We start from the raw sequence: 25,327 nt of genomic DNA, 5'->3' as shown, positions 1-25,327 counted from the left end.
AAGCACTTGTTTAATTTAAATGTCTTTATTTATGAAATTATTGGCTAAGTTTCACAGCCATTATTAATACAATTCTAGGAAAACATAAAAAAATAGAACAATTCAATAGAAAGCATGTGATATTATTATTATTTACATAACACCTCCAGTGAGTCCAAAGACTCATCGAGAAAGGGTACCTACTCTACAACTCTCTGTCTCCACCACTCCACCAGCCTTCATCATCTACACTAACGACATCTACTGCCGACCACCACCACTACTAGTATTTTCACCAACAAACATCCATGCTCACGTTAGGATTTGAATCCGCTGGAGAGCGGTTACGTTAACCACTAGCCCAAGCAGGCCAGCTTGTTATGTGCACTATCAGCTGCAGGAGCTCCATCTGCATTAATAGACATCCAAAATAAATTACAATAAAATAATTTAGTTAATAAATTATTTTTAACTATAAAGAAGAAATTAATTACAAATTAAGGAACACATGAATGGTGAGTATTAGTCAGCATAACTTCCCAAAATTGAGAAAGTTTTAGATAATCGTTTTTGTTCAGGTTTGAGTGTGAATGTGTGTTTCACACCCAAACCAAAGCTTTCCTTGTACAGTAATCCAGAAGAAAATAACTTTTGTGTAACACTTTGGTTTTGTTCCAGGAATCCTGTTTTGTAGATAATACGAGGCTTGCTAAACCAGATTTGTTGGGTTCTTTAAGTAAAATGTATTCCTGATGTTCTTCAAAATAAATTTGTGCATTTTATGCATTTGTGCAATTTTTTTTTTAGTATTATGATTATTATTCAGGTCTCCACAGAGTCAAGAGACTCATTGTGGGAGATCCTCCCTAAGAAACACAAAGTCTATCATACCACTCCTTGAACTCATTGACCATTCTTGCTCTCACCACTCTATCAGGCAATGCATTCAACCACCCTCCACGCAAAAAAACCAATCTTCACTCTCTTGCTCACAGCTTCCTTTCGTAACTTCCAGGGATGGCCCCCTTGTCATTTGTGAAATTAGAACAAACTGTATAAACAGATAGAGGGAACAGTTATGGGTCTCCCCTTTCCCCAACTCTAGCTAATTACTTTATGGGACATTTCAAATAACATATTCTGGATATTTTTTCACCTACATCATTGATTTGGTATAGATATGTTATTGATAATGAGTTTGTGGTATGGAACTCCTCCTTGTCAGATTTTTATGAATTTCTTGGAAAAATTAATTCAATAAACTCAAGAATCAAATTTACCCTGATGTTCTCATTCTCTACGTCAACCAAATGGTAGTACAGTTCTCAGTATACAGAAAACCAACTACATTGTAAATACATTGATCCTAACTTACATCATTACCCTTTTTCAAAAACATGGTGTAATCAAATCTTTAGTTGATAGAGCTCATAAAATATGTTCTACAGATTCTCTTCTAAACAAAGAAATGTTTATTTTAGAACTACCTTTATCTCTAATGGTTATAATGCAAAAACTATCAATAAAATAATCAATAATTATAGCTGTCATCTTAACCCACCTCAAGAAGAAATTACCAGAATTTGTATTCCACATGTTAAAAGACTTTCAGAAAAAGTAGTATGACTACAACGTATTAACTTAAAAGTCTCTTTCCATTCAGTCAGTTTATAAACTTTAATACCTTCCTTATCTCACCATCTTCCTCTTTCTTATCCTGGAGTTTACAGAATGCCCTGCTCTTGCAGCTTATGCTATTATGGACTAGTCATTCTGCACAAATTTGTTGTGAAGAACATTAGGAATACATTTCACTTAAAGAACCCAACAAATCTGATTTAGCAAGCCACGCATTATCTACAAAACACAGAATTCAGTGGAACAAAACCAATGTTACACAAAAGTTATTTTCTTCTGGAAAGACTGTACAAAGAAAGCTATGAAGCACACATTTATAACCCAAATCTGAACAAAACGATTGCCTTAAACTTTATAAATTTTGGGAAGTTATACTGAATAATACTCACCATTCACGCGTTCCTTAATCTGTAATTAATTTTTTGCTTACATTTCAAAAAATTTATTAACTAAATTATTTTTTTGCAATTTATTTTGGATATCTATTAATACAGATGGAGCTATTCTCCTGCAGCTGATAGTACACATAATATCAAATGCTTTCAACTGAATTGTTATCTTTTTTTGTATGTTTTCCTATAACTGTATTGACAATAGCTATGAAACTTACCTGAAAATTTTACAAATAAAGACATTTAAACATGATTCTGGTAATAATATTTTATAATGAATACATAATTCTCTTTCCCCTAAAGTTTAAATACTCGTGTTGGAGGATGGAAGGGGGGGGGGTGTATTTGTTCACTGGATGTAACATATTTGTCATCCCTGAAATTAAAGTCAGTCTTCCATATTTGATTAATATTTTGTGGAATAAGATTCATAATTACTATAATAAGAATAAAGCCCACAATTACTAGCCATATAACTGTAGAATTCTCTCGGATACTTCATCGTCATCAAATTCCTGCCATGTGCCCTCAAGGGGGTTTACAGGATATGATACTACTACATGAAAAATTTACATCATTACTAACTTCCTGTCAATTTTCCTCCAAATTAGTCTGTTACCTGTCAAGACTCCAACATTATCAGATCTTATATTTCTATTTTCTAAGGCACTTTTTTACCATATCAATCCATCTTTATCTTGGTCTTCCTCTGGGTCTTTTTCCTGCCAACCTGGCAGAGAACACTTGTTTTCATAATCTTTCCTCTCCTATTCTGTTTAAGTGACCATACTACCTGAGATTAGCTCTGCTAACACATTCATGGATACTAACAATCTCAAGTTCTCTCCTAATATCCCAATTTTTAATATGATATTGCCATTGATGCCATTTGTTCATGCCACTAATCTTTCTCAGGACTCTCATATCTGCGGTCTTTAGTCTTTGGTATAGTGTTTTATTTCTAATCCAGCTCTTAGATCCATAAATTCAAATTGTTTTGAACACTGTCTTATATACAGCTAATTTAGTGTTTTGACTTAATTTCTCTCTTATTCCATATAAATTTATTCAATTGACTTCCCACCATACCAGCTTTGATTAATATTTTGTGGAATAAGATCTGTTGTCTATTTAAATATTTCATTTACCATCTTCACTAAAAATCATGCCCAAGTAGCTGAAATGTTTTACTTGTTCTACAGGTTCTCCATTCACAATGCAGTTGATATTTTCAATGCTTCTGCCTATTTTCATTGTCTTTGTCTTATTATTGCTGACCTTCATACCATATCTATTATAACAGTTATTCAATTTAGTGAGGGAATCTTGCAGATTTATTTAGAAGTATAACATCATTTGCAAAAAACAAAGAGCTGAGATTAACATCTCCAACTTTAATATCAGGTTTAATACCACTTTTCTTTATAATGCAATCCATATAGATAATGAATAACAGAGATGATAATGTGCATCGTTGTCTGACACCAGATTTAACATTAAACCATCTTCCTGTACTTCCTTCAATTCTAACTGCTGTCTTACAACTCAAATAAAGATTAAATATTGCTTAATATGATGCCCCTTTGACACCATATAACTAACATTTTGAATAGCTTTTCTCTTGGCACCTTGTCTTTTCAAGATCTGCAAAACTTTAAATACAGATCTTTGTTATATTCCCATGATTTCTCAACTATTTGTCGTAAAGTGAAAATCCGATCCTAACAGCCTTTATTTGACCTGAATCCAGCTTGTTCTTCACCAAGCTTTTCTTCCACAATCATTCTCAACTGTTTCTCAAGTATACTTGTGTAAATCTTACCAGGAACACTTGATAGAGAAATACCTCTGTAATTCTCACATTCAGTTTTTCCCTTTTTATATGTGGGTACTAAGAGAGCTCTACTCCAATCATCGGGAATTCGTCCCTCTGTCCAGGCTTTCTGAACTATGCAGTGCAGCCACTGTAAGAATTTTTTCAGTACAATTAATGGCATTTTTAATTCAATAAATGAAAAGAAGAAAATGATGTAAAAAAAAGTGGTTTCAAGTTTCACTTTCTTTAAATAAGATGCTATGCAGAAAACAATAACAATGATTGCCTCAAGTCATCAGCTTCAAAACTAATGTGCTTGAGAAGAAAAATGAATATATTTACACAATATCAGATAGATACACTGCATGGATAACTGATGAAACTACAACTCAAAATTATCTACATATTTTGAAAATGCCATAACATCATTATATATATATATATATATATATATATATATATATATATATATATATATATATATATATAATGATATATATAATGATAAGCATACATACTTTTATGTGGAAATACCGCACAGCTTCATTAAGAGAAATGAAGGTATAATTTCCAAAGTGTTTATTGAAGTTTTCATGAGTTCCTTTAAAAGCAACAGATGCAATCTGAAAACAAAAACATGCCATTATTAATATAATTAACTATACCGCTCAAAACAATTAGGGGATATTTTGGTTTTCTTGTAAATTATAAAAATAATTTACAAATATAACACATGTATTTTAAAATATTCTTAATATACAACAGTGTAAAACATGCAACTGCATAAAAAATCATGTTAAAACTTGTTGAAACATGTCTTAGCCGTATTAGCAAGTGGGGGGTATAAAAGCATGGCTTGTTGCACTCAGTTCCACAGTGCATAATTATCACTTCAATTGTAAATTCGTGTCACCTACCACCCATTATTTTGTTAAAAATGGCAGAGAAACATGATACCTGGGAATCCATGGCTTGAAGAGCCATTGATCAATTAGAAGCAGGAAAAAAGCAGCAAGTTGTCGCTCAGGCGTGTCGTGTATCTCAAAACGTAATTTCATGATTTTGGAATTGCTTCTTTCTGGAGATGGGAAATGTTCGAAATCGTCTTTGTGCCATAGGTTCATATGCTGGAAGGCCAGTGGTTTGCATTCCACTTACTGCAAATCAGAAAAGAGACCAAAGAATTTGGGCATAGGCACACTGCAATTGAACAAACGAGGATTGAACTCATGTACTTTTTAGTAACGAGTCCAGGTTCAGTCTGCAACCAGGTAACTGACGTATTTTGATATGGTGTGAAAGTGGAACAAATAATAATCCACAGTTTGTTCGTAAAAGATCCCAACATCAAGGTGGGAGTTTGATGGTATGGGCAGGAATAAGTATAGGTGGCCATACTGATCTCTATTTTATCAGAAATGGTCCCTTAACAGCGCAAAGGAATCACGGCGGAATTTTGGAACGTCCATAATGCTGCTGCAATTGGCCAAGAATTCATTTTTATGGATGGCAATGCTCGTCCATCCACACCATGCAAATTTGGTACAAGAGTGGTCTGTGGAAGAAGGTACTGAATGAATGGACTGGCCTGCCTGTTCATTGGATTGTAATACAATCAAACATGCCTGGGATGCTTTAAGTAGGCATGTTTCTGCTCGACTGGTATCACCACATTTGCTTCAAGAGCTCAAAATGGCTCTCACAGAAGAGTGGGGAAATATCCCACAAGAACTCTTTGATCATCTTATCTGGTCCATGCAATCAAGATGTACCACTGCTTTGGCTGTTAATGGAGACCATACGCCTTATTAAAAATTAACAAAAGTGTTTTTGGCTACTCTTGTTGTTATTCTTGTTAAAATTATTTCACACTAAAATGTATAATTTGTTAAATTTGTAATAAATATCGATTCTCTCTCCTACCGGCCGAGGTGGATGAAATAGCCAGACAATCCCAGAATTTTTCATGGATCAAAACTTCATCCGTATTCTATGATTTACGTACGAATGATTTACCCTCCTTTAATCTGTACCTGCCGTTAATCCCTTAATGGCGATTTTAGAGCCATTAGCAGATTAACTGTGGTGGAAGGACTTGTCACTTGTCTTTACATGTGCTGTGGTACTTGGAATTTGCTTTACTGTACTAGGATATTTGATCTTTTTTTCTTTTTTTTTGTGGAATAATTTATTGTGTCTCTTTCCAAAAATAGAAGTTTCACATCTGCCAAAATAAATAATCAATCTTGAAATGACCACAGATCAGCCTTTGCAATGAATATATTTTAGTAATAGTAAATTTCCTTCACTTTACTGATAATATAGATTCTTTTCGTGAATTTTCAAATGTTTGCTTGCATTTAAAATATTTTGTCAAATATTTATATTTTTAAATAACATTTAGTGAAATAAATATGACATTTTGCTTTCTTTCTTTGCAAAATACCTTTATTTCAATTTTAGGAACGATTTTTTTTTTTTTTTTTTTTTTATGAACAACAAATGATTATACACTTCATTACTCGGTTTTGATATTGTGTCTTTTTTTTAGTGTCAAAAATTTATATCCAGTGGTATTTTATCAGAGACACTCTTCGCCTTCTTCTTTTGCTTAAAATTGCAACAGATTTATTTATTTTTTTTTTTTTGTAGGATGCACATTACTATAATATCCAGTGCCTAACCACTAGATATATTGAAAATATAATAGAAGGATATCCTGTATGGAATGATTCAAAATTTATGCTAATTTTTAGGATTTTTTTTACTGCAACTCCCCCCCCCCCGCCTCCTGTCTTGGAACTCAGTTACATAACTACTTTAAATTTCTACTGGTTTGAAAGCTTTCAGACAGTATTCAAAATCTCTTATTTCAGTTTACCATTTTGACAAAAGAAATAAAGCAATAATATTGTTGTATATTGGAAGCTACTAATTCTGTACTCTTTCTTTGCATCTGAAATCAGCTGGCCAGCAGTCTGCTGAAATTATTCTAAGATTTAGAAATACTATGCTATATTGTCAATATGGCAAACTGTATATCACGCAAAAGAAAGTTCAGTTGTGTTATATTTCTTTCTTTCTTTCTTTAAAAAAAAATTCTAAATATTACTACTTCTATTGCTGCTGGTTGCTATTTCTGAAATACATCTTAGAAATGCTAGACAATAATCCACTTAGCTGGAGGAAAAGCTAAAATCTTAGATTACTCTTTTGAGAAACACAAGAGAGAAACTTTCCCAGAAGTTGCAGTAAATTGCCTCAAGCAAGAATGTCTTGTTTTCTTTTCAGTTGTTCAGACATCCTAACACAGAAAAACTGATATCTCTTCAACAGGCTGATGCAGTATTTATGCCAAAAATGATTTCTTTATTTATAGTGACCAGTTTCACTTTTATTATCGAAAAATTCTAAATTATTTGATACAATTATCTTGAAAAAAAAAAAAGGATTTGAATATTACTATTATTACATAACATCTCCAGGGAGTCCAAAGACTCACGAGGGAGGGCACCTGCTCTACCTCCACCACTTCACTAACCACAACCACTTTTATCTACACCAGCACCATCTACCGTCGACCACCACCACTATTTTCACAGACAATCACCCACATCCATGCCAGGATTTGAACCTGCAGCCTTTTGGCTGGAGAATAGATACGCTACCCACTCGGCCAACATGCCGGCTCGAATTAAAATTTTCGTGATCAAAATGCTTGATCAACACATGTGAACATAATACTTGTCACTAAAGCATAAATTGCTAAAAACATTAATCAGATCCACAATTCACCATCAATAATACATGAAACTAATTCGTGAGCCACCATCTTTTTTCCTCCATATTTTAAGAGAAAAGGCACATATCTGTTACATAATCATTTATTTTTTGGTTGGGGGGGGGGTAGACATATTCAATCTGTTACAAACATAAATCACTTCGGGAACATGCTCATGCAGTTTAGTGTAAAATAGTAGCAAAAGTTTAACTACTTCAATAATGTTACGTATCTAAACTAGAAGAAAATGTCATTATGTCTGCTGATGTTAGAAATCTTACATAAATATTTTTTTTGGCATGAATTCTCTATCAGCTATAATGTAATCGATTTACAGATTTTTGCACTGTTGTATTGCCAAAAGAAATATGTGCAGTAATTTCTTCTTTCTATAACAAGAAAAAAAAAACAGATAATAACAGAAGAAAAATATGTAGTATTTTCTTTTTCATTGGGTGAATTTACAATGTTCATTCTTTGTGTTTTGAAATGAAAGTGCAAATGATTATTTTCTTACCATTTTTGCCAATAGAAAATCTGCTATAATTATACTAGTGACATTTTACCGTTTTTCTCCCTCAGGAGAAAAGAAATAATGCAATAATATTGTTCAATCTGTCGAACTTTATTGTAGTGCAAATATTTATTATCAAACTTTGCTGTTTTGTAATAAAAAAATATTCGTGCAACTTTAGAAATTTTTAATCTGTGGCACACACTGATATTAAAATTCAATAGACAAAGTTTCGGCAAACTGTATTCCTATTTACAAAAAAACTGGCGGACGTGTGTAAGAAGAGCTCTGGATTAAGATAAGTATTCTTGGAATAATTAAGTATATATGAGTATTTGTTTGAGTAAGAGCTGCTGTAAAAGTTGTGCGCTAGCAGTATTATTAGTAAGGAGGATTTTCATTTGCCTAAACTTAATTCCGAATTCATTATTATTAGACCTCAGAGCAGTAACCGGCAAAAAAAAAAAAAAAAAAAAAAAAAAAAAAAAAAAACATGCCGACGGTTTTGTCATTCCATGATTTTAATTTAGACTTCAGTCGTTTCGTTAAGTGTGAGGTGTGTTATACGTATTCTTTCTATTACATAAATGATTTGTGGATGTTTAGGGCAGATGGTATGTGCGAAGTGAACCTGAACGAGGAATTGATGAATGCAAACATGAAATTGATGACAGAAAGTGTTAGTAGCGAGAATGTCGCGGGGAAAATGAGTGCACATTCGAAAGAGAGGCGAAATAATGTCAAAAAATCAGTAAAAAAGAAAACGGGTGATATAAAAACCATAACGTATGTTAAAAAGGACGAAGGTGAGGCAAGAGTGGCAGAAGGAAACGAAATTAAGGGAATGAATGAAACTGGAAACAACTTGATGCAGGAATCGAAAATGGAAAAAAATCGAAAGAATGAATGATAGTGAAAGTTGGACACATGTTGGACCGAAAGTACGGAAGCACAGAAGGATGAATGAGAGTGAAAGTGAGAAGAGGAGGTTGAGAGTTAGAAAATTAGAAAGACTGAATGATAGAGAGAATGTGACGTGAGATTCGGAAGTTGAATTGGATTCAGTGAGGAAAGAGATGAAATGGGTGCAAAATGAAATTAAGAGAATTCAGGTCAAAACTATTAAAATAAATCATGATGGCATGAAAGAGTTAACGAAAGTGGTGTTGTATGGCGACTCCATTATTAAAGGTGTGCTGGACGATAGGATGCATAAGGTATGTTTTCCAGGCAGTAAAATGAGTAGAGTGATTGAGGCACTGGATATGAGGAGGGGGTGAGCAAAGCAGTTGATAGTTTTAATTGGTACGAAATGATTTGACAGAGGACAAAGAGGAAGTCAGAATGGATATCAGGCGGCTGCTTAGGATAAAAGAGAATAGTGTGACAGGAAGGGTGGTCAGCATGTTGCCTAGGTATCACTGTGGTGAAATGAGGCAGAAAGCAAGGATTATGAATGATATGCTGGCTGAAATGTGTGAGGAGATGGGAGTGCAGTTTGTTAATGTGTGGAATGAGTTTGAGGGATGAAGTGAACTGTATGGGAGTGATGAACTGCATTTGAGTGGTTATGGTGTGAGTCACTTGGAGAGACTGCTGCTGGAAGGTAGAAAGGTGAGTAGAGTGAGAGAGAATGAATCAGATCAAGTGGGAAGTGATGTGGAAGAGCAGGAGAGTAAGACAGGAGAGATTGAAGAGGTGGGTGTGCAAGAAGAGCAGGGAAACAGGGAGGCTCAGGGTGGACAGGGGTACACAGTGTGAGAAAGGTGGATGCTCCGAGAGGAGGTGAGAGCATGATTAGAGAGGAAAGGAATGGGATGACCTGGGATCAAGAGGAAACAGTTGGAATTGAGAAGGGTTCTAAAATGAAGAAGCAGAAAGGGAAATGTCCCAAGTCGAACATGGAGAGATCACATCAAGCGGGTGGTACCAGTGGAACTAACTGTAGATCCAGAAATGAGTTGTTGTGTTTGTATACAAATGCAAGAAGTATAAGAAACAAGGTAAATGAAATGGTTGTATTAATTGCATTTGTTCGCCCAAAGATTGTCGGAATAAGTGAGACATGGTTGGAAGAGGATGACATCCTGATAAGAATAGAGATGGAAGGGTATGATGTGTTTTGTAAGGATAGAAGGGGTAAAAAGGGAGGGGGGAGTGCTACTGATGATAGAGAAAGAGTTATGTCCCCACAAAGTAGAGATGCAACAGGGAAATAGTGCCAGTGGTTTTGAGGCAGTATGGTGTGAGATAGAGGTCAATGGAATCAAATACTTGGTTGGATGTTGTTATAGATCAGGTAATGTGGATGGTGGCGATAATGAAATGTATAATCAAATTAACCAAGCAAATAAGAAAAGGATGATCATTATGGGCGATTTTAATTATGGCAATATAGACTGGAATGATGAGATAGCAACCGGAAGTGAAGAAAATGAGTTTCTTGAGTTTTTGAGGGATAACTACCTCAGACAGTATGTAACACAGAGGGCATGTGAGGATTGAGGGGCTTGGATTTGGTCACCTCATCAGAGGATGTAATTATAAATGAGGTGTCAAATCATCCACCAATTGGTGAGAGTGACCATGAGGTGATTACCTGGGTGGTTGCCAGCAGTGTGAGGACTTTTGTGAGAAAAGGGTATATGTGAAACTACAAGTGTGTGTGTGTGGGGGGGGGTCATTATGAAGAGCTCAGGAGACAGCTTGCGAGCGTAACATGGAATGAGGAGTTAGCTGGAAAAGAGATCAATGCAGCTTGGGGGATTATCAAAAATTATTTAATAGATGCAATGTCTAAATGAATTCCAAGAATGAGAAGGTTAAATAAGGTAGGTGTGAGATGGATGACTAGAGATTAAGCATGCAATACAGAGAAAGAGGGCATTGTGGAGGCAGTATAAGAGAAGTGGAAATAACCAATTCCGTGAGGTCTACAAAGACTAGGCAAGGAGGATGACTTGGTTGGTGAGGGTAGCTAAAAAAAAGTATGAACAGCAGTTAGCTAATGAAGCGAAAAATAATGCTAAGGAGTTCTTTCAATATGTAGGCAGCAAAAGAAAGAATAATTATGGAAGGACGACATTGATAGGAGAAAATAGTATATAAAGACAGCTGTTGCAGAATGTGTGGTGGAGATACTTAATGAGCAGTTCATAAAGGTCTTTCAATCTTGTGAATGTGACTACATGGAGAGAGATTGAGAGCAGTAGATGATGGGAAGGAGAGACTGACTGTAAGTGAGCAAGAGGTGTATGGGGAGTTGAGTAAACTAGATGTTAATAAAGCTGTGGGACATGATAATATATCACCACATATTCGGAAGGAATGTGCCAGGGAGTTCACACCTGCCTTGATATATTTTTTAATATGAGTCTTGCACTCGGTCAAGTTCCTAAGAAGTGGAAGGAGGGCAAGATTGTGCCACTTCATAAAGGAGGTGATCGAACTCAAGCATCAAATTATAGGCCTATCTGTGTGTCAGGTGTTGTGGTTAAGTTGTTTGAGAAGCTTGTGTGAACTAGGATCCACAGTTGAGTTGACGACAATGGTATTATCTTTGATGGACAGCGTGGATTTGCTAATGGGAGGTCATGTTTTAGTAATCTACTTACTTATTACAATAAAGTGACTGCTTCCTTGGACAGAGGAGAAGGGTACACAGTAATGTTCTTAGATTTCACAAAGGCTTTTGATAGAGTACCTCATGATAAATTGATAGGCAAACTAGAGCAGATGCAGTTGGATATTAGATTAGTGCATTGGATTGGAGACTGGCTATCTGATAGGTATCAAAAAGTTGTGTATGGGGGGGGGGTGCCTCAGGGATCTGTTTTAGGGCTATTATTGTTTGACTTATATATTAATGATATAGGTGAAGATTTGGATGGAGATATTCAGTTGTTTGCAGATGATGCAAAGTAGGGACGAACCATGAAGAGTAGTGAAGATATTGTAGCTTGCAAGAAGACTTGAATAAATTGGCTGATTGGGTATGAAAATGGGGATGTGAGTTCAATCTTGCAAAATGCAAGGTTTTAAAATTTTAAAAACAAAGATGGGATGCAGAATATGCTTGTGAGGATATATTGTTGAAGGTGGAAGAAATAAGAGATCTGGGGGTGATAGTGGATAAGGATCTGAAATTTAGGTGACACATAGCCAAAATTGTGACGACAACACAAAGGCTTCTGGGAATGATGCGAAGGAAACTGACGTGTAGAAGTAGGATGATTCTTGTTCCTTTGTATATGGCTTTGTATAGGCCACACATGGATTACTGTGGCCAGATTTGGTCACCTGGTTTTCAGAAGGACGAACAGATGTTGGAAAGGGTCCAAAGGCAACTGACTTAGGTAGTTTCTGACCTCTGGAATGTCAAGTATGAGTAAAGATTGAGAAAATGCAATTTGCAGAGTCTGGTGGACAGGAAGAGGGAAGATATGATAGAGACCTACAAGTTGGTAAGGGGTTGTTATAGGATCAGTGCTGGAGAAGTTCTACAGAAAATAGTGGGAGATCAGGGGAGAACCAGAGGTCATCCCTGGAAACTGTATAAAGAAGGTGTGAGTAGAGGAGTGAGAGGCAGGTTTTTCTCATGCAGAGTTGTAAATGATTGGAATGACTTACCTGAGAGTGTGGTGTCTTTGACTCCAAGTCTTGAGGTCTTGGGGTAATAATAATAATAATAATAAAAACAATCTTATAGTAGACATATTTGAAAAAAAGTTGTATTAGACGATAATGTGGCACAAAGAATGTTTCAAAAATTAAGAAATAAAACATCTCAGAGAATGATTTACCCTACTATTCAGAATTGTTTGGAATACAATTAAGGTATTATATATATATATATATATATATATATATATATATTTATTTGTTGAAAAGCTTTAATGACTGTTACCGAGAGATAAAGATATGACAAGATATATTTAAAAAGATGCTACTAGTTTACTAGTTTCGTTGAATAGATCAACATCCTCAGGTATCCCAATCAAAGAAATATATAAAAAAATTACAGAGACTTAAAATTGTAATAACAGAACAAGTATAAAAAGACAGTAGCGTGTTTATATATATATATATATATATATATATATATATATATATATATATATATATATATACACATATATATATACCTTAATTGTATTCCAAACAATTATATATATATAAATATACATATGTTAAAGATACCAAGCAATTTTAAACCTGGTTTTACTCCATTTTTCCCAAGTAAGCAAACAGACAAATATGTCAAGTTTGCGCCTGCAAGTGATGCAAGACTAGCTGATCCTACAGGTAGCGCAAGACCAAGGCAACTCGTGGTAGAAGTGGAACAAGCTCCGATCACTAATCTTAATATTTACCCTTAATGCCAAAACACATCTCCAAGAAGGGGATGTATGATGTTTTGTATTAAAGGCAAGGGGCCACTACCCAGACCGGTTTCAACCTTTTTTGAGGTCTCATCAGTGGGAGCTAGGCTAGAAATACCAAGATTTAGTAATACAGAGCTTGTATAAGTATTTTACCAAAACAAGTTGCCATAAGGTGTTTTAACCTTATTAAATAAAAATCTCAGGAGGAGATATAGATGTAGAAAGTATTTTTACCTTGGGTATAATTATGTTAAAGATACCAAGCAATTTTAAACCTGGTTTTACTCCATTTTTCCGAAGTATTTCTAGCCTAGCTCCCACTGATGAGACCTCAAAAAAGGTCGAAACCGGTCTGGGTAGTGGCCCCTTGCCTTTAATACAAAACATCATACATCCCCTTCTTGGAGATGTGTTTTGGCATTAAGGGTAAATATTAAGATTAGTGATCGGAGCTTGTTCCACTTCTACCACGAGTTGCCTTGGTCTTGCACTACCTGTAGGATCAGCTAGTCTTGCATCACTTGCAGGCGCAAACTTGACATATTTGTCTGTTTGCTTACTTGGGAAAAATGGAGCAAAACCAGGTTTAAAATTGCTTGGTATCTTTAACATAATTATACCCAAGGTAAAAATACTTTCTACATAAATATACATAATATATATGTGTGTGTGTGTGTGTGTGTGTGTGTGTGAAGTACAAATGTGAAATTACACACACACACACACACACACACACACACACACACACACACACACACATATATATTTATATAAATATCAATTCTATTGTTGTGAAAACATGAAATTTCTCATTTGATGCATGCACACATACATATTTTGTATCAGAGAATATACGCAAATGTATTGCTTACTTTAAAATTGGAGAAAAATATATAAACTAGCAGAAAATATATACATATCAATTTAAATAATAACCATTCATTTCATTTTGTAAAGACCGATTATACAGGAAAACCAATAAGGTGAAAGTGCAATGAACAGTAGGTTATGATATTTTGAAAAAAACTTAGTGATATGATATGACGAAATTAGCACAAAAACATTAAACATTGATTCTCTAAGGTAATGCAATATTTACCGTATTTTCCGGCATATAAGACACACTTTTTTCTTTGAAAATAGGTCCAAAAAACAGGGTGCATCTTATATGCCGATACTCAGTTTTTTATCACACTCATTTCTGGAAATTTTCTCTGTTCCGAGTTACGTGATTTCTTTCTTGCAGTGTGTGAGAGCAGTCCAGTTACGTTAGTTATGTATTCCAGTTATGCATTCTTCCAGTTACTGGAATACATTCTAGTATTCCAGTTATGGATAGATATCATTCGATCTAGGTGCTCTGGCGGACAGTTAAAGAAGCCTGCCCTGCTAGTATGGGATCAGTTTCATTCTCACAGAACAGAAGATGATAAAATTAAACTCAAGGAATTGAAAACTCAGTTAGCTATAATTCCAGGAGGTCTAACTAGTCAGCTTCAACCTTTATATGTCTGTATTAATAAACCATTTAATGGATTTATGAAGGAGAAGTGGAACAATGCATCCAGAAGACTTTCAGATTTTCAGAAGAAGATTCAGATTTTGAGGTCGTGCCATCAGGAAGAAGGAAGAGGCCTAGCATTTCGCAAGTTGTCAAAGCTTCATGGGATGCTGTGAAAACTGAGATAGTGGTTAAATCATTTAAGAAGTGTGTCATTAGTAATGCACTGGATGGTATAGAGGACAATTTGTTGTATGAGGACTCAGATCCTGATTTAGAAGAAGATTCAAGTGTCTCTTCCTTTAGCTCTGGAGATGAATTTCTGGATTTTGACGAAGAAGATTAAAAGGTGGGTACTCTATTCCCTTGTTAAATTAGGTATTTATTGAAAGTAGGCCTACTTTTTACTTTATATTTGAAATACTGTAAATTCATTATAATATTCAGTGATAAAGTTTTCTTGCTAAAAAATGTGTGCAAAAAAGGGGGTGCATCTTATATGCCGGCAAATACAGTAAGTGAAGAAAGTATGCAAGGATTTATATTTTGTCCTGGAATTATAAATTGTACAATAAAAAGAGAAAATAAAAATAATTTCTATATTTTTAACCTCTCTAATATAACTAACAGCGAAGTTACCCAGCATAAAACAAGGAACTGCTTTCCTTGTTATAGGGAACTGAGACTCAGCTTTGGGAGATAATCTGTGTAAGTGTTCTCTACAGCATGAAGGATTATCGCACCTTCTAAAGGACAGAACAGTCAAATTGCACTTCTTATCCATGTTCTTTCAACAGGTGTATTGAATCGTATCCAGATTTAGCTGGACACACATATATATATGTACACGTCCTGGCCGGTTGGAGGGTTATTTAAACAATATCTCATCAATTACACCTTATCCACAAGTAAGAAATATTTATTCATGTATAAAGTACATGAATAAACAAAGTACCCAATAGTTATAATTATTTGCAGAAATTTATAATTATCTGACAAAAACTAAAATATCCCCTAATTGTTTTGAGCAATGTACATAATGTTGTGTGTACAGATTAGTTAGTCCTCCACTTCAGTGTTACTGAGTTACATTTGGAGAATAAGAAAAGAATCCTGCCTATGACTGGCAGAGAGGTAATGAAGGATGTGAAGGAGATAAAGAGTCTGTGGGAGAGCTAAAAAGGAACTGAAATTTTGGTGACATGCTGCAAAAGTTTTGATAATTATAATAAATATGGAATTATAATGAAAAAAAAATTTACTGAGCAGTCTTGCAGTCTTAAACTTAAGGCTAAGTTAACAACAAAAATTACTGTCCATTCTATGTGCTATACCAAATAGGCATACTAGAACAGAATTTTTGGTTATTGAGATTTCTATTGTTTCTGGAACTATCATAATGTCTATTGTCCAGGTTATGTTATTCAAGGAACTATATTGAGTAGTGATAATTCTGGGAAAATCTGAAGTGTGCATCAAAAGTTATGTTTTTTTTTTTTTTTTTTTTAATAACATGGAAAGTCATAGGAACATGGAAGGAACTACTTGAGAGGGTGGTAAAAGTCCAAATGGTGGACAAGTTCAAGAAATGGTATGATAGAATTTGTGTTGTTAGGCATTAACCTCTCATAATGACTCTATGGAGGTTAGGAAAAAGATGATGATAATAATAATAATAATATTTTTTAAGCTCCATTACATTGTTAGACTAGAGATATAATTTCATTTTTGCACTGCAAATGGTCTGAATTAAATTAAAATCAAAATGACTTAACAAATCTTAAGAGCTCCTAAACAACCAATTTCATTAAATTCCACCTGGATAGTAGGAAATTAACAAATAACAAATCCTGAAACAGACCCCAACTCAACATTAGCATTCGGCACTATCAAGATAAGAAGCCTGAATGGCAAAGAAATGGAGCTAGCCGAGGAATTGGATAAGTACTAGATCAACATAATAGGGGTGACTGAAAGAAAAAAGACAAAATCTGGTGAGATCTTTGTGAGCAATAAATACAAAATGTTATATTCAGGCAATGACAATCAAGTAAAAGAAGGAGTAGTATTCAATACACCTATATATGCCGGCCAGGTTGACCGAGCGGTTAGCGTATCTGCTTTCCAGCCAAAAGGCTGTGGATTCGAATCCCGCCATAGGCATGGATATTTGTGATTGTCTGTGGAAACACCAGTGGTGGTGGTGGCAAGCAGTAGATGGCATTGGTGTAGTTGGTGGTGGAGAGAGAGAGAGAGAGAGAGATGTAGAGTAGGTGTCCTCCCTCGATGAGTCTTTGGACTCCCTGGAGGTGTCATGTAATAATAATAATAAGAGTTATTATTATTATTATTTATTTACCTTCGATAAAATATTAATTTCTTAGAAAATGAATGCAACTTTTCAAGAAAAGTAATAATCATGCTTTTTTTTTTTTTTTGTTTTGAAGAGTAGACTTCATTTGCGAAGACAATCATCCTTATTATTATCATCATCATCAAATTCCTGATAGATATATATTATATATATATATATATGAAAGAATGATCATTAACTTGGTTAACATACATATTTTTTTTTTAACATACATTTTTTTTTAAGCTTCAGTGTTTTAGTGTTTTTTCTTTCTTTTATGATGTCACCCGATGAAGGCTGTTACAAGCCGAAACTAGTCATGTTTTTATATTAAAACCTTTTTTACTTAAATCTCGGTACTAGTCATTCAATTCTTTTAAAAAAAAAAATATATATATATATATATATATATAGCCAGCAAAGGTTGGTCGATTGGTAGAGCTTCTGTTACTGATGGCTCAAGCAAAACGTTATGCAAGTTTTCATATTTGCGCGTGCCCAGAATTTATGGCCTACCAAAAGTACACAAAACAGACACGCCATTACGTCCAATTGTGGAAGGAATTGACAGTCCAAATTACTACTTAGCCAAAAAATTAGCGGCCACACTCAAGGAATTGGCTGGTCATTCTCCTTCCTACATAAAAAATACACAACAATTCATAAACAAAATTAAAAATATTACACTCAACGACCAAGATCTATTAGTCAGCTTTGACATAACTTCCCTTTTCACCAATGTCCCAATCAATGATACTATCCTACTCTTACAGAACATATTTCCACACGACATCACGGCCCTCTTTGCCCACGTACTCCGCTCCGGATACTTCGTGCGGCAAAACAATATTTACCTTCAAAAAGAGGGTACCACCATGGGCTCTCCACTCTCCCCCCCCCCCCCAATAGCGAACTTTTACATAGAAGATTTTGAGCAACAAGTTCTAGAATCAGCGTGCCTAAAGCCCAAAATTTGGCTCAGATACGTCAATGATATTTTTGCCATTTGGCCCCACGGCCGCCAAGCACTAGATACATTCTTTAGCCACCTGAACAAACAACACAAACGCATCCAATTCACCATTGAAATTGAAAAAAACAACTCTCTTCCATTCCTAGACACACTTGTCACATGTCTTCCTTCAGGCTGTCTCTCCTTCTCAGTTTACCGCAAACCTACACACACAGGCCAGTACATACACAAAACTTCTTATCACCACCCAACACAAAAACTAGGGGTCATAAGCACCCTTAAACACAGAGCTCAAACCATTTGTTCAAATGAACAAGCTCTTAACCATGAATATGAGACCATCAAACATACCTTTATAAAAAATGGATACAGTATAAAAACCATTCATAAGATCCTCCACAAAGATACCACTAATAACAAAAAATCTATTTATTTATTAATAATTGAATAAATAAATAAATTATTTATTTTATTATTTTTATTTTTTTTTTCCACTAGAGGGCAGGCTAAGAAAAAAGGTTAGTTAACAAACCATTTGTTCAAATGAACAAGCTCTTAACCATGAATATGAGACCATCAAACATACCTTTATAAAAAATGGATGCACTATAAAAACCATTCACAAGATCCTCCACAAAGATACCACTAATAACAAAAAAGATTTCAAGAATGCTATTGCTATACCATATGTTAGAGGCATTTCAGAAAAAATAGACAGAACACTACAGAAATACAACATCAAAACCACCTTTAAACCCCCGACAAAATTAAGACATCTACTCAGTTCTTCCAAGGATCCCCTGCCACGCTTAGCCCACCCAGGGGTTTACAAAATAGATTGCACACGTAACATACCATACATAGGGGAAACAGGGCGAACCATCCCAATCAGAAAGGATGAACACAAACGTCACATAAAATACCTCCATTTTGGAAAAACCGGCCTTTCTGACCACGCACTCCATACATACCACAGAAATGACTGGAAAGGTACCAAGTCCCTACACCGCACCAAAACCTGGTTTGAGTGGAAATTCAAGGAAGCATGTGAAATACTCAAACATGATCCGAATCTGAATAAAAATGATGGTCTAACAATTCCAAGAACGTGGGGGACCCATCTACAACCTTCATAGCAACCACGAAGAAAAATCTCAATACAAGACCTAGTGAAGTGTTTTTGTTTTTTTTTTTCCTTTCTTGAACATTCAATAGCAACCTGTACTGTACAAATCCAGAAGATAATCGTAATATAACTATATAATTCCAGAAGAATCCTAGTACGTGAGGACTTTAGCAGAGTTTATTGTAGTTTTTATTTTTTTGTTTATTTTATTTTTATTTATTTATTTATTTATTTATTTTTATTTTTTATTTATTTATTTTTTTTTCCGCTAGAGGGCAGGCTAAGAAAAAAGACTAGTTAACAACGTACATGTAATTTACTTGTATAGAGTGCAACAGCATGTAGCTTGTTCTTATACTTCTGAATGCATCCTTCTGAAGATGACCTCAATACAGGGGTCGAAACGTAAAGTTATTATTTTATTATTAATCAGTAAAATAATCTTTTCAACACGTATGTTTTGTGTACCTAATTTAACAAATATGAATGCTGATCACCGTGTAACCTTAAAAGAAAGAGTTAAGCAAGTTTGATCACGTTAGTAGTTGGAAGGAGATCAATCGTTCAATGCTGTTGGCACTCTCCCTTGATGAGTCTTTGGACTCCGTGGAGGTGTTACATAATAATAATAATATTCCATAGTATTCAACACTAAATACAAGGCTAATCTTCTTGAATGGCAAGCAACATCAAGTAGAGTGATGTGGGCAAATATCAGAATGGGGAACTGGACAATGTAGGAAATTATTAATTATAAATGTAGAGTAGGAAATTATTAATATCAGTTCAAATCCTTTTGCCATATTTTGTCAAAAAAAAAAAAAAAAATGGTCTGCTTTCCAAGCTATAGATGTGTTTTACTATTACTGTGGCATGAATGTTTGTAAATCTGGGTCATTAAGCACTGGTGATTATGATATATAGGCTCTTCCAGTCAGTGAGATGACTTGCATATGGCTTATTTCCATAAATAGACTCTGGCAAGGAGAGTATTGCTGTGTTAAAAGTGTACCTTCCATAGCTTAAGGAAATACTAACTAGATTTCTATGTGCCTTTCATTGCTTGGTTGTCATGCTTCTTCTCTAGCAGTCTAGAGATCTCGCTTCGACACAAAATGAGTTTCTGGTATCTGTTCCCCTTTCTACCTATATGTAGTATGGGTGAAACCCACCTTGATCATGCTCTCCACACCATAATTATTTAACTAGGGAGCTAGTACCACCTCCATTCAAGCGTACAGCAGTAAAGGGGTTTCTGCAGTTCAGCTGTCAGATAGTACACCGAACCAAACTTGTTGGACTCTCTTTGGGGTGCTTTCCAATCTACTGAATAATACTGCTGACATTTGCTTTGCTAGCTTGTGCCTGGAGAGAGTCCAAGTATTGCAGCTTGCAAGGAGCAAACTGCACCCTGACCACAGTTGGATTGGAGTCTGGGAGCTTCCTGTGTAGAAGTGCTGACCCCTACTCTTTCATCACTGCTGCATGGTCCTGCTCTTTAAAATTTTCCATTATTTTACTTGCAACCATGATAGAGAGCATAAAAAATTCTGCAGTCGAATGCAGTTTAAAAAATCTCCCAAAAAACCTTCCAAAAAGCTCGTGTCGGTTTTTACAAATAAAATATAACACAAATATACATAAAAAATCCAACAAAATATCAGAATTCAATGCAATAAAAAACTTTGAGATTGGCTTTACCAATAGCCGAGGTTATAATTAAATTATAATATCAACATCCAAACCTGATATGTTATTCATGACTAAACCACAATTGGCATCCTCTGCAAAAACATCTCACCTCAGCCTCCCTCATTAATTTTTTATGCTCTATATCATGTTTGCAAGTAAAATGATGGAAAAATTTAAAGAGCAGGTGCATGCAGAAGCAATGAAAGACTAGGGATCAGCACTTCTACACAGGAAGCACCTAGACTCCAATCCAAGTGCGACTTCAGCTTGCAGCTTGCTTCTTACAAGCAGCATTACTTGGACTCTCTCTCTCCAGGAACAACCTAGCAAAGTAAATCTCAGCACTAGCTTCCTCATTACATCTGCCATTATGCCAGGGGGTCTGATATGTCATCAAATGTGGGATCTCCTTTATATTATTATTATTCAGGCATCCATGGAGTCAAAAGACTCATCGTGGGAGGTCCTTCCTAAGAAACACAGTCTATCAAGACTCTTCGAGGGAGGAGGTCTTCCCCCCTAAGAAACACAAAGTCTATCATACCACTCCTTAAACTCATTGACCGTTCTCGCTCTCACCACTCCATCAGGCAATGCATTCCATGGTTCAACCACCCTCCATGCAAAGAAACCACTCCTCACCCTCTTTCTCACAGTTTCCTTTCGTAACTACCAGGGATGGCCCCTTGTGATGACTCCTTCCCGCTGTTCAACCAAGCGAAAGAACTTCCCAGTGTCAACCCTGTAACCACCTCTCAACAGTTTAAAAGTCTCAATCATATCACCTCTCCTTCTATCCACCAAACTCTGCAGTCCACACTCTGTCAGCTGATCCTCATAACTATCATTGTACAGTCCTGAAACCATCTTTGTTATCTGCCTTTGTACTCTTTCCACAGTTAATTTATCCCCTTCAACTCCTGGGGACCAGATCTGAGAACAATAGTCTAAGTGTGGTCTGATCAGAGTCTTATACAACTGAATGATGATCTGCTAAGATCATATAAAGGAGACAGCTAATCACATACTGTTTACTAACCCTAACAGTGATGTAATCTTAATTGGTGATTTCAATGTCCGCAATTCAGACTGGCTTCCCATTTCCAGCCTTAGAGATGAAGCTAGAAAAGAAGTCAAATTATTTGATATCAGTAATGACAACACCCTGAAATGTTTCTTATCCACCTTCCAAATACACTGTTGATGTTAGCTCTTCTCTTGGTATGTCTGACCAAAACCTTCTTCATGTCTCCACTCAAAACCTCAACTCTTATCCAAAACCTGTTCTCCAACAACATATCAAAGCAGTCCAAGAGCCAAAAATTCAGGATATGTCCAATGACTCCCATCAAAAACCTCACTCTCACTCAGATTACATTACAGCTCATAAAAATTCCAAATAAATTCATTCATCAACAAATTCTAAGCAGATTTTGTAGAAGAGAAATGCACGAATCTTGTCTCCTTCCAAAGAGCAAATCAAATCTCCTGGTTCCTTGAGTGGAATGCAACTTCTATCCTTCCATGGTTTCACATCTCACATCCTAATAGTATAATAGTAACATCTCCTCTAAGCATCAATATTTTCCCCTCCAACTCTTGTATAGATGACCAAGACAGATCGACCTCCACTATTACACAAACTATTGAACTAGTCACTTCTTATCATGTATGAACATGATCTGAACACATTGAACCAACTTGTCATTCTCAATCTTCATCCCTACACCTCTGCTCTTTTGAACAGTCTTCCCCATACTGTTTCTCCCAAGTGATCAAGAAACACAAACAAATTCCTTTTTTCTTTCTAGTTACTTGTCTGCACTTGGTACTGTTGTGTCACAGGTCTTGGCAACTCTTTTGGAAGAAGTGGAGGAAGCTTATTATCTATAAAAAATGTCATTGAACCACAAAGAGTGGGGCCTCTATTCTGCTTGCTGGAAGCCAAGTAGCATGACAGATGGATAAGCTCCAAGTACAAACAGACATACTGTACACACACACACACACATAGTGATCTCTCAATTATTCAATTATCACATAACCAAAATATTCAGTTAACCAGTCCTTGGATGGGTTAGCATACTATTATTATTATTATTAGCTACTTCACTGAGTCCTTAGACTCATCAAGGGGGGGGGGGGAGGGGCAAAACATCAAGCCAAACACTATCCAACATTTACACAGTATCTATCATACTTGAACTTGTTCACAGTCATGGCACTCACAGCAGACTCTGGCAACCTACTCCACTCATTCACCAGTCTCCAAGCAAAAAATCTAGTCCTTACAATCTCTGCTAACTACTCTTGCTCAGTTTCTGAGGATGGTCTCTAGTTCTCCCACCACCAGATCTGTTCAGAAAAATTTTATCTGTATTAACTTATAAAAATTCTTCAGTTATTTCCATTTCTCAATCATATTGTCCCTTTTTCCACCTGTCAACCAATTTCTGTAACCCACAAATCTTCAACCCCGTTCTCATGTGGTTCATGCCATCTTGGTCACTCTCCTGTGGATTCTCCACCTTCTTCTCATTGCCAAGAAATCCAGGTGACCAGATCTATGTGCAGTAGTCAAGATGGGATTTTGCCAATGGTCGATAAAGAGGTATAATAACCTGGTTGTCTCTACTTATCAAGATATTCTTCAGTAACCAAGTAATCTGTTTTAGTCACTTTTGCAATATGCCTTCTAAACTTTAACTCCCTATCCACCAACAACTCCAAATCCCTGGCTTCATAAATTTCTTGGAGTATGGGTCCATCAATGTGGTACACAGCTGGTAATATTTTCACCCCAATAGCCTTACACTTTGACATGTCAAACTGACATCCATTCTCCTTTGCCAGAGTGGCAGTCTATCCAAACATCCTGCAAAATTTTGATATCATCTGTATTAATTATTGCTCTACCCAATTTTGCATCATCCAAACAACTGAATAGTTCCTCTCCAATCCTTGCCTATATTGTTAATGCACAAATTAAATAGTAGCAGCCCAAGAACAGAGCCCTGTGGCATGCCACTAGCCACAGGCCTTCTAGTGGACTCTACTGATGAATAAACTACTCTTTGATATCTCTCCATCAACCACCCCTCTTATCCACCTTGGCCAATGTTATAATCCATCCCCATGTGCTGCAATTTATTGATTAGCATTCCATGTGGTATCCTGTCAAAAGCATTTGCAAAGTGCAGCAGTATCACTGTAAATCCATTACTTTCATCCAACTCAGCTGTCACTGTATTAAAAAACATGAGCAAGCAGAGGCACGACTTACTCTTGACAAAACCGTGGTTCCCCCATACAGTGTTCTATTTCTGTTTATCCATTCCTGTAATTTGCTCTTGACCAACTTCTCCAGTACTTTGACAATGACTCCTGATATGCTGATCAGTCAATAATTTGCTATATCACCTACATCTTGAAGCCTCCTTCATACGATGAAACTATTTTCTCCCTTTCCACCCGCCTTAAGAGCTAACCGAGAGCTGAGACTTAGATTAAATAATGTGGTCAAAGGCACTGCCAATTCCTTTTCATAAAACTTGAACTAGTATCCCATCTAATCCTGCAGCTGTATTCATATCAAGGTTGGGTAATATGCTATGCATTTCCAATTATTCATTTACCTCGGTTTTCAAATAAGCCTTGTTCCGAATATTCCTAGCATTATTTGGAATTATTAGTATACTAGCATTAGTATACATAAAACCAAAATCCCCTTAGGCCCACCGCCATCCTGATGCTTTATACTAATTATTCCATTCTGGTTTGTTATCAGCAGTACTAATTTACGCATTTTAGATACATTCTCACTGATATCTGTGTACCTGCTCAACAGCGTTCCACTCCTAAAAGCTCTGGTTTTCCTGATTTTGCACATCTACTTTCACTTCATTCAACAATGATTTTTCCAGACTCTGAATACCTCATCCATTCAAATTCAAATCATTCTTCTTGTATAAATCTTTTTGTCCATCAAACTCACTCCACCCATCCACATCATTCCTCTTGCATAACCTACAGATCGACTCATTCACTATTATGGCCCTCTTCCTCAGCTAAACTCTGTCACACTGCAACAACAGACTCACTATCATCTGACTTCTAGAACAACTTTACATAATCCTGCATTAAGTCAAATGCAATGTCAGCTAAACGATAAGTAAATA

General features: G+C 35.7%; 1 protein-coding gene across 3 annotated transcripts in view; it reads right to left on the bottom strand.

The window, feature by feature from the left end:
* The window catches only part of LOC150105905 (tetraspanin-11-like), a 191,111-nt gene that overhangs the window by 34,420 nt on the left and 131,364 nt on the right, over positions 1-25,327 (bottom strand). For all 3 annotated transcript variants that reach the window (XM_090393666.1, XM_090393664.1, XM_090393667.1), the window contains one exon: positions 4,344-4,448. In XM_090393666.1, the coding sequence (XP_090249792.1) occupies positions 4,344-4,448 (105 nt within the window). The remainder of the gene's footprint in view (positions 1-4,343; positions 4,449-25,327) is intronic.

The sequence above is a fragment of the Typopeltis vanoorti genome, chromosome 6 (assembly GCF_054136105.1).
Source record: "Typopeltis vanoorti isolate ZY-2024b chromosome 6, IOZ_Tvanoo_1.0, whole genome shotgun sequence".
Classification (NCBI taxonomy): domain Eukaryota; kingdom Metazoa; phylum Arthropoda; class Arachnida; order Uropygi; family Thelyphonidae; genus Typopeltis; species Typopeltis vanoorti.
Note: the sequence above shows the minus strand (reverse complement) of the source record. Positions and strands in the feature narration are given on the sequence as shown.